The 9241-nt window shown below is 36.7% G+C and overlaps 1 protein-coding gene across 1 annotated transcript; it reads right to left on the bottom strand.

Moving 5' to 3' along the window:
• Positions 1-4441: 4441 nt before the first annotated feature.
• Positions 4442-8936, bottom strand: LOC126986474 (uncharacterized). Its single transcript, XM_050842688.1, has 6 exons — positions 8868-8936; positions 8265-8570; positions 7845-8062; positions 7192-7536; positions 6887-7003; positions 4442-5480 (listed from the first exon to the last, which is right to left on the bottom strand). Exons 3-6 carry the CDS (start codon positions 7953-7955, stop codon positions 5049-5051), a joined length of 1005 nt encoding a protein of 334 aa, XP_050698645.1. The 5' UTR covers positions 7956-8062; positions 8265-8570; positions 8868-8936; the 3' UTR covers positions 4442-5048.
• Between the last annotated feature and the right edge of the window lie 305 nt (positions 8937-9241).

The following is a 9241-nucleotide window of genomic DNA, read 5'->3' as shown; positions in this document are numbered from 1 at the left end:
TCCTCTTAACGCTTTGCACACCTCGCAGCTTAAGTCACCTTCAAAGTTCCCTTCTGAGCAATCTGGTTTCCATTATCGCTGTGCTCATAAAAGAAGATGCTAAACGTCGACAAATTCTACTTGAGACACCTTCTCTCCCCTCTTAACATTCTCCTTTTACACCCAGTGACCTTATACCACCAGAAAAGTTCTCCCCAAACACTTGTACCCGTCATCATGCGCTCGTAATGAAAAAAAAGAAAAAAAATTCTGGCGATGCGACAAAAGCTATTATAACTGTGTTCGCCTTCTTCTGCTTTTACCTTTTCCTCCCGTTCAACACCCTCCTTTTACGCCCGGTGACATAAACCACATGAAAAGTTATCTTTAAACACTCGATTTAAAATTCCCTTAACCTCACCACTACCTCTTTCAATCAAGAGGCAAGGGATACAATTGCAAATGTATACCCTTCATTAGACTTAGCCTAACACATGCTTGATGGGCTTACGAGTTCAGGCTATGATAGGCAGTGCTACTGTTTATCAAAGCACCACACTGATACACTGCATATATAATGCGATAAGTCAGGTTTAAAAAATATTAATTTCGAGATATCGATATTTTTGAAGATAGATGTTATCACGAGTTGCAGTACGTGGAATTAAGCAGTTGACAAAAGTTGTTTGATAACACCGTCGCCGTTTCACATACTGATGTAGTGACACGACTAGCCTGATGGGTGAGCCTTCCATAACTCCCTCTGCCAGGGGGGTACCTCTTTGGCAGACTGGTAAAGCCCTAGTCACACATTCACGACAATGACTCCCGGCGCCGTCCCGCCGTTCGATATGCCGATAATCCTGGCTGCTTGACCGATAGGTGTGCTGCTGCGACGGCGTTACGCCAATTAACGACGTTATTAAGACGACATCTCGATGGGTGCGGACAGTGTTCCGACCGTCGTATGAGGGGAACGATGACCTCCCGACATAATGGCCACGGCTGTTGACGATAGTCCTAATTGACACCGACCGGAAAAGGACGATCGTAACACCATCTGGGGTTGATAACGACATTATTAGGACGTTATTAGGACTGCTGGCGATCATCTTGAGACCTTCACCTGTGTCCAGATGACAATAAAAAAGGGGCGTGTCCACCATTGACCACACATTGCCCCGCTCTTCCAGAAGACCAACACCACCCACAGACTGTATGATGGAGGTTACAACCCAGAATTATGTCATTGCCTTCCTCCAATACCGCCACCAGGCCAACCTGCTACAGACAATAGATTTAACCCGACTGCTGCTGTTGTATTGTCAGTGGAAGAAGCAAAAAAAAGCACGCCCGGTGACACCTGTTTCTTGCTCCTGCTGGGCTTGCCCTTGACCTGACTGCCCGCCTCCTCCTCCTCCTCCTCCGTGTCTTGATACTGGAAGGCGTGGGCGGCAGGGTCAAGGGTTGATGGACAAGCGGTGTTGGTGGTGGCAGGGCCATGGCAATGTGATAGTGATGAACTGGTGGGCACGTGTTCGATGTTGGCTCCTTTGTCTGCACCAATGGTTAATGCAGGAAAAAACTGGAGCGAAAGAGGGAGCGAGAACCGGAAACACCTGTTTATATACAACCGGTGGCCGCCACCCCATCTCCGCCCCGAACAGGTGCTCGGCGTGGCGCCGTTGACAAATCTGTATGCAGTCGATTGGGTGACAACGCTGCCAGACGTACGTTACGACCACCGTTAGGAGGTCCCCTTCAGTGCCGACCATTGCCGACTACGAAACGACGTTGTTGCGTGGACATCCGACGTTCGTGGTTCCTTGCCGGCAGATGACAGATGTCGTGGAGGGCGCCGATTGTTTTGAACATTTCCAAAACTGTCGGCGTGCGGCCTCCAGCGCCGCAGCGGCCCGTGAGATGTGGCGGAGCCGCAACGATCCCCAAAGATGGCCTGCCGGAGGATGGCGACCACCGTAGAGGGCTACATTTTTTTACGTCGGGACGGCGCCGGCAGCCAAGATCGTGAATGTGTGACTGAGGCTCTCCCGGTACGCTGGTCGCGGATTCGATCCCCGGCGCCGGCAAACTTTTCCTTGTCTAGATTAACTTCTCGTGTGTTTCGTTACACGCTGTGGTCGTGTGGGAGTGTAGAAAAGAGAAAAGTCTGGCATTTCACTGATGTGTACAGCGGATATATATATATATATATATATATATATATATATATATATATATATATATATATATATATATATATATATATATATATATATATATATATATATATATATATATATATATATATATATATATATATATATATATATATATATATATATACACCTACATTTACAAAGGTGAACGCTGTTGCCATGATACGAGAAGTGCGGCCCTGTAGTGAACATGCCCGGCTGCCCGTTCATGGCTGCAAGCGGGCGGCGTCAGTGTTTTTAGAGCAAGTGAACGATAAGGGTGTGCACAGCGACACCCACATGGAGTGGATAATTTGCCCACTTTAGCTTTTCCTCCCCAAGCGGCTGTCCAAGGTGAGGAAAATGGTGTGGCCGCCTTGACACACGTGAGGCTGTGCACTGTGGTCAGGTGTGTGGTGAAAGAGGAGTGTCAACGTTGAGTGTTCATCGTGAGGCACAGCAGGGAGCGGCCCTTCCCTGCACTGTAAAAATGAATTGTTTTTGTATAAACGGATAAAATGCGTTTTTTTGTTACACTTTAAAAACACATTTTTTGGTGTTTTACGTTTTGTTGGAAACATGTGATATTTCAGTGTTAACATATGTGTTAAGATAAACAAACGTTAACTGGAAAACAATTTTGTGTTTTATTTTCATGTAGGCGTTTAGCAATATTTTACGTTTTTTACTAAACACTAGTGTTAAGGATGTGTTTAAAAAAACAAGGTGTTTACTGGAAAACTTCATTCCGTTTTATTGTTAATAATGCGTTTAACAAAACATTACATTTTTAATTAAACACTAGTGTTATAGAGGTGTTTAAAAAAAACAAGGTGTTTACTGGAAAACTTCATTCCGTTTTATTGTTAATAATGTGTTTAACAAAACATGACATTTTTAATGAAACAATAGTGTGCTCATGATGTGTTTTTATAAAAACTGATCCAGCCGTTTTAGTGCCTGTTACACTTTAAAAACGGATCTAGCCGTTTATAACTGAAAAATTCGTGTTTCTTCAAACACTATATTAAAAGTGGTTTAAATAACACACACACACACACACACACACACACCCACAAATATATATATATATATATATATATATATATATATATATATATATATATATATATATATATATATATATATATATATATATATATATATATATATATAAAAGGCAATACAGTATATATATATATATATATATATATATATATATATATATATATATATATATATATATATATATATATATATATATATATATATATATATATATATATATATATATATATATAATAATAACCCCTTGGTGTACCCTTTCTAGCTACACCTCTTTGGTGTAAGCGGCTTTGGTATATAGATAGATAAATAGATAGATCCTCCATAGTGAAAAATACCAAACATAAAATCCTTAGATAACATAAGAAACATTTTAGTGACATCATCTTCTTTCATATGGAAAAATAAAAACATAAATTCTCTGATAACATGAGAAACATTTTAGTAGCATCATCCTCTTTCATAGTGGAAAGTACAAAATCCTTACATAACATTTTAGTAACATCATCTTCTTCCATAGTGAAAAATACAAAACAGAAAATTTTTAGATAACATGAGAAACATTTTAATAACATCATCTTCTTTTATATAGAGAAAAATGCATGTACACCTTATAACATTCAAATTAAAAAAAATTGACTTTCAAATTTTAAAAAATTGACTTTCAAATTAAAAAAGCTGACTTTCAAATTAAAGAGTTGATTTTCAAATTAAAAAAGCTGACTTTCAAATTAAAGAGTTGATTTTCAAATTAAAAAACTGACTTTCAAATTTAAAAAATTGACATTCAGATTAAAAAAACTGACTTTCAAATTAAAAAAAACTGACTTTCAAATTAAAAAAGTTGACTTCCAAATTTAAAAAGTTGAACTTCATATTAAAAAAGTTGACTTTCAAATTAAAAAAACCTGAACTTCAAATTAAAAAACCTGAACTTTAAATTAAAAAAGTTGACTTTCAAATTGGAAAAAAAAAATCGTCTATTTCCACCATCCCTGATTTCCAACACCACCCATTTTCACCACCACCCATTTCCACTACCACCACCCATTTCCACTACCACTACTCATTTCCATTCCCCCATTTTCACTAATCCAACTCCACCATCACCCATTTCCTCTACTACCCATTTCTACTCAACCATTACCACAACCATCACTATCACCACAACTATTGGTTGTGGTGTAGTGTGGTTGTGGTGATGGTTGTCGTGATGGTGGTTGTGAGGATAGTGGTGGTTGTGGTGGTGATAGTGGTGGTTGTGGGGGTAGTGGTGATAGTGGTGGTTGTGGTAATGGTTGAGTAGAAATGGGTGATGGTGAAAATGGGTAGTGGAGGAAATGGGTGAGTGGAAATGGGTAGTGGTGGAAATGGGTGATGGTGGAGTTGGATTAGTGAAAATGAGTGAATGGCAATGGGAGAATGGAAATGAGTAGTGGTAGTGGAAATGGGTGATGGTAGTGGAAATGGGTGATGGTGAAAATGGGTGGTGTTGGAAATCAGTGATGGTGGAAATAGACGAAAATAATTTTTTTTCTAATTTGAAAGTCAGCTTTTTTACTTTGAAGTTCAACTTTTTTCATTTGAAAGTAAACTTTTATAATTTGAAAGTCAACTTTTATAATTTGAAAGTCAGTTTTGTTTTTAATTTGAGTCAGTTTTTTTAATTCGAAAGTCAACTTTTTTTAATTTGAAAGTCAGCTTTTTCAATCTGAAAGTCAGTTTTTTTTTAAATTGGAAGTTCAATTTTTTTTTAATTTAAGGTTAAAAGGTGTAGAACATGAAAATCTAGGGAACCTAAGATCCTTATCCAATGAAACTCTGACATTGTGCAATGAAGTGCTTGTAGTCAGATGACTTTTCAAGATGATACTGGTCATGCATAACACATTGCTGTAGGAACCCCAAGAGCTGAGAGTAAATACGGGGATATGAGAAATCAAAGCAATAATAACAAGCCAATAATGTTATAAAGATTTCTCCAGCACTTTTGAGATTCTTGCAAGCAATCTTACAATTATCTCCCACAATATATCCATCCACATATTTACTTCCATCAAGAAACATCACAATGTGAGGAGGAGATAATTCAGAGGAGGTGCACAAGTCATTCTTGTCAGCATCAGAGATGTTAAAATCCGCAACCGTAAAGCAGGATTTTGATTTAATGCCTTTACCCTTCTTAAAGGCAACAGATTTTTCAATGAATCTGATGATGTCCACGGTATGCTGATCATTCTGAAAAAGTGATCATAACTATTGATTTTCACTTTGCCCACAGAGAGAGAGAGAGAGAGAGAGAGAGAGAGAGAGAGAGAGAGAGAGAGAGAGAGAGAGAGAGAGAGAGAGAGAGAGTGTGTGTGTGTGTGTGTGTGTGTGTGTGTCAGGCTTGGGTTCAAGTACATTTTTTTGTACTTGAGTCCAAGTACGATTACTTGATGATGCCACGAGTACAAGTACAAGTACTCAGTTTTACAGCTGTACTCGAGTACAAGTACAAGTACTTTTGTACTGTACTCGAATCCAAAAACAAGTACTGTTTCTACTGATATAACCTTCATATCTTTGTCATCAGAAGACTGTATACCTATGTATCTACTTTATAATATAATTCATTTTAATGAGACACATCAAAGTTAAGTTGTGGTGCAGAATGGTTAATGAAACTCGTAACAATCTTAGTTAATGCAATATTGAACTAGTTTTGTTTGTTGACGAAAGTACTCGAAAAATTCTCGAGTACTTGGACTCTGGAGCTCAAGTACACGTACAAGTACAGAGGAATTTTTAAGCCCGAGTACGAGTACAAGTACGAGTACATTAAATTGTGTACTTAAGTACGAGTACGAGTACATGTACTTGGACCCAAGCCTGGTGTGTGTGTGTGTGTGTGTGTGTGTGTGTGTGTGTGTGTGTGTGTGTGTTTACGCGCCAGCTCCCCAACGGAAAACAAGTCCAAAAGAAGGTCCTTTTTATTGAAACAGGTGTCTTGATACTTCCCTCTTGAAAAAGTTCAGGTCGTAGGAAGGAGGAAATACAGAAAGAAGGAGAGAGTTCCAGAGTTTACCAGTGGAAACAATGAAGTATTGAAGATATTGGTTAACTCTTGCATAAGGGATTTGGACAGAATAGGAGTGAGAGTGAATAGAAAGTCTTGTGCAGCAAGGCCGCAGGAGAGGGGAAGGCATGCAGTTAGCAAGTTCAGAAGAGCAGTTGGCATGAAAAAAGCAGTAAAAGATAAAAGGGGGTATATATATATATATATATATATATATATATATATATATATATATATATATATATATATATATATATATATATATATATATATATATAAACAAATGAGCCTTTCGGCTCATTTAAGATTTGCAATCCCTACCCTGTTACACACATATATATATATATATATATATATATATATATATATATATATATATATATATATATATATATATATATATATATATATATATATATATATATAGTGTGTGTGTGTGTGTGTGTGTGTGTGTGTGTGTGTGTGTTAAGAAACTTTAAAAAAAATTCTCGTAAATGTATTCTTATATAGAAGACATGCCAGATGGGGCAAGTGTATAGTCACGCATCCAATAAACTGACACATTTACAAGAAAATAAATACTTACATCATTGTTACATGCACTAGAAGGTACTTGATCGCTCAGGGCCTCAACAATTTTCTCCAATCTGTCCTTCCATGTTGATACTTCACATAGCAACATGCGTTCCACTTCACGCAGTACCTAGAAAGAATATCCAAAAGATTGTCTTTTACAAAAAAGGAAAATCAAACACTATTGTTCGAAATTATGGATTAGAAATAAGTAAATAAAATCATTAACAACAGAATTTGAAGGAATGGTTATCAAATGAAATGAAATTAATAGTTGCATGCAAAAACAACAAGGATTAACATAATTTCTTTACTTACATAGCTTGACTCTTGAAAACATGGGAATTTCTCCAGTATTGGTGCCAATTTCCCATTTGGTAGATATGGCAACCATTGTCTTCTGTTGCAGTAGGATTCCCTGAGCAGCATATCTACATGTGAGCTACTGCATGCTGAAGTATTCCAAACCTTCTGGATTTCAAGAACATGCTTTTCAAACTCTTCTTCTGGAAGAGCATTACTGGCGTCTGTAACTATGTGCTTTCCCACAGTGAACCTTTTAGGGGGCAGCTGTTGTTCTTGTGGAGTTACAGGAAGGCTTTTTCTTTTACGTCTAAAACGCTCTGTGCGTATACTTTGACTGAGTGCTTTCGCATACTGGCTCTGAAATGAATGTGGAAATATCAAATATTTGAATTAACAAATAACTTCAACTACTCAGCATGTGTGCCTTGTCGAGGTGGCTATTCTGCCACTTTAGGAAGGGATTCACTAATTTATCCTCACTTTTTTTAATTATTGCTATTTTCTAGCCACAAAAGTGTATATGGGCTAAAAAAATTATTTGAATTTGTTGGAATTAAATATCGTTATTAAACTAAACAATGTATATACAGCATAAGAATTCATTGAAGGTGGACATTTATGAAGAAAGTGTGTATTGTAGATAAAAAAGAAAAAAAAAATCTTACCCATTTATGTTTCCCTTCCCTCTCGATACTAGGGTAAGCAGCTAACATCTTCTCTCCAATAATCTTGTATGCCCCATAAGGGTTTTCATCAAGCAGAGGGCAATACTTCATGTAGTAGTTCTTGGATTCTTCTATCAGCTGCAACCAGACCCGTCTTGATTTATCTCCCTGTTGTAAGTCATCTCGGGTTGCCCGTGAGAGTTCTGGCAGAGGCAATGCTGCAATAAAGTAAGCATAAAAAGTGGCTAGCGCTTTCCTCTAAGTAAATGTAAACTTTATTGATGGAAGTATGTTCCTATAATAGCCTCAACTTTAACAAGAGACAATATTCTAAATATTACTAAAACAAGCTCTGTGGTCATCTATTTCAGTGAGGAACACATCTTTCTTTACAATGGGAAAAAGTTATGACATACTTACATAATGTATTAGATGATTTGTGACTGGCATATGCCTCTGTCCCACTTGAACTTGTGCTTGCCACTTCGTTGTCACTTGCACTCCTGCTGGGTTGAAGTACATCGCCTGTAGTACATGCTACCAAACTTCGAGCAGAGTCAGGTATTTGCTGAGCTACAGATGGTGTATAAGTTTGTCCATCAGCCAACAATAATAAGACTTCATCAGCAATTTCTTCCAACACCTCATCGTCGTCCACTTCTGTACCACATTTCTCTAGAACTAACTTCGTAGGTCCTACCAACTCCAAACAGAGTTTTTGTGTTGCTGTTGAAAGAAAAACTGTTGAAAAGTATTTAAACACAAAATGGGCAGAGCAGTTGCATATATGTGTGTCCATCACTACGTTTTAAAATACACAGAAAACCCACTAAATAATACAAAAATAGGGGAACCTTGATATACAGTAATAATTGGTGACAAAGACTATCTGATGATATAAAAGTTTTGATAAAAGGACATCTGAAAGCCAATCTGTTATTGAATAGTGTCAAGGAAGTATCTGGAAAGAAATAAAGAAAAATAAACATTGCAGATTACATGCACATGCATACATTTTCTTACCTTTTTTCTTTAGTTCTTCAATTTCTGCTACTGACACAACCGATTTCCTTATGATGCGATCACCACACCAAATACGGAAAAATGGCATTCTGGAGCATATTTAGGAAAATAGTTGACAAAGTTGAAAATAAGTTTTTATTTTACACACACACAAATATATATATATATATATATATATAAATATATATATATATATATATATATATATATATATATATATATATATATATATATATATCTATATATAGATCTATACACACACACACACACATATATATATATATATATATATATATATATATATATATATATATATATATATATATATATATATATATATATATATATATATATATATGCTTCACACAATGGAA

The sequence above is a fragment of the Eriocheir sinensis genome, chromosome 6 (genome assembly GCF_024679095.1).
Source record: "Eriocheir sinensis breed Jianghai 21 chromosome 6, ASM2467909v1, whole genome shotgun sequence".
Lineage (NCBI taxonomy): Eukaryota > Metazoa > Arthropoda > Malacostraca > Decapoda > Varunidae > Eriocheir > Eriocheir sinensis.
Note: the sequence above shows the minus strand (reverse complement) of the source record. Positions and strands in the feature narration are given on the sequence as shown.

Coding starts and splice junctions, on each gene's coding strand:
- LOC126986474 (XM_050842688.1), bottom strand. CDS start 7,955: ATGAAGTATTGCCCTCTGCTTGATGAAAACCCTTATGGGGCATACAAG. Junction 7,537..7,844: donor GGGAAGGGAAACATAAATGG/GTAAGATTTTTT, acceptor CATTCATTTCAG/AGCCAGTATGCGAAAGCACT. Junction 7,004..7,191: donor GTTTTCAAGAGTCAAGCTAT/GTAAGTAAAGAA, acceptor TATTCTTTCTAG/GTACTGCGTGAAGTGGAACG.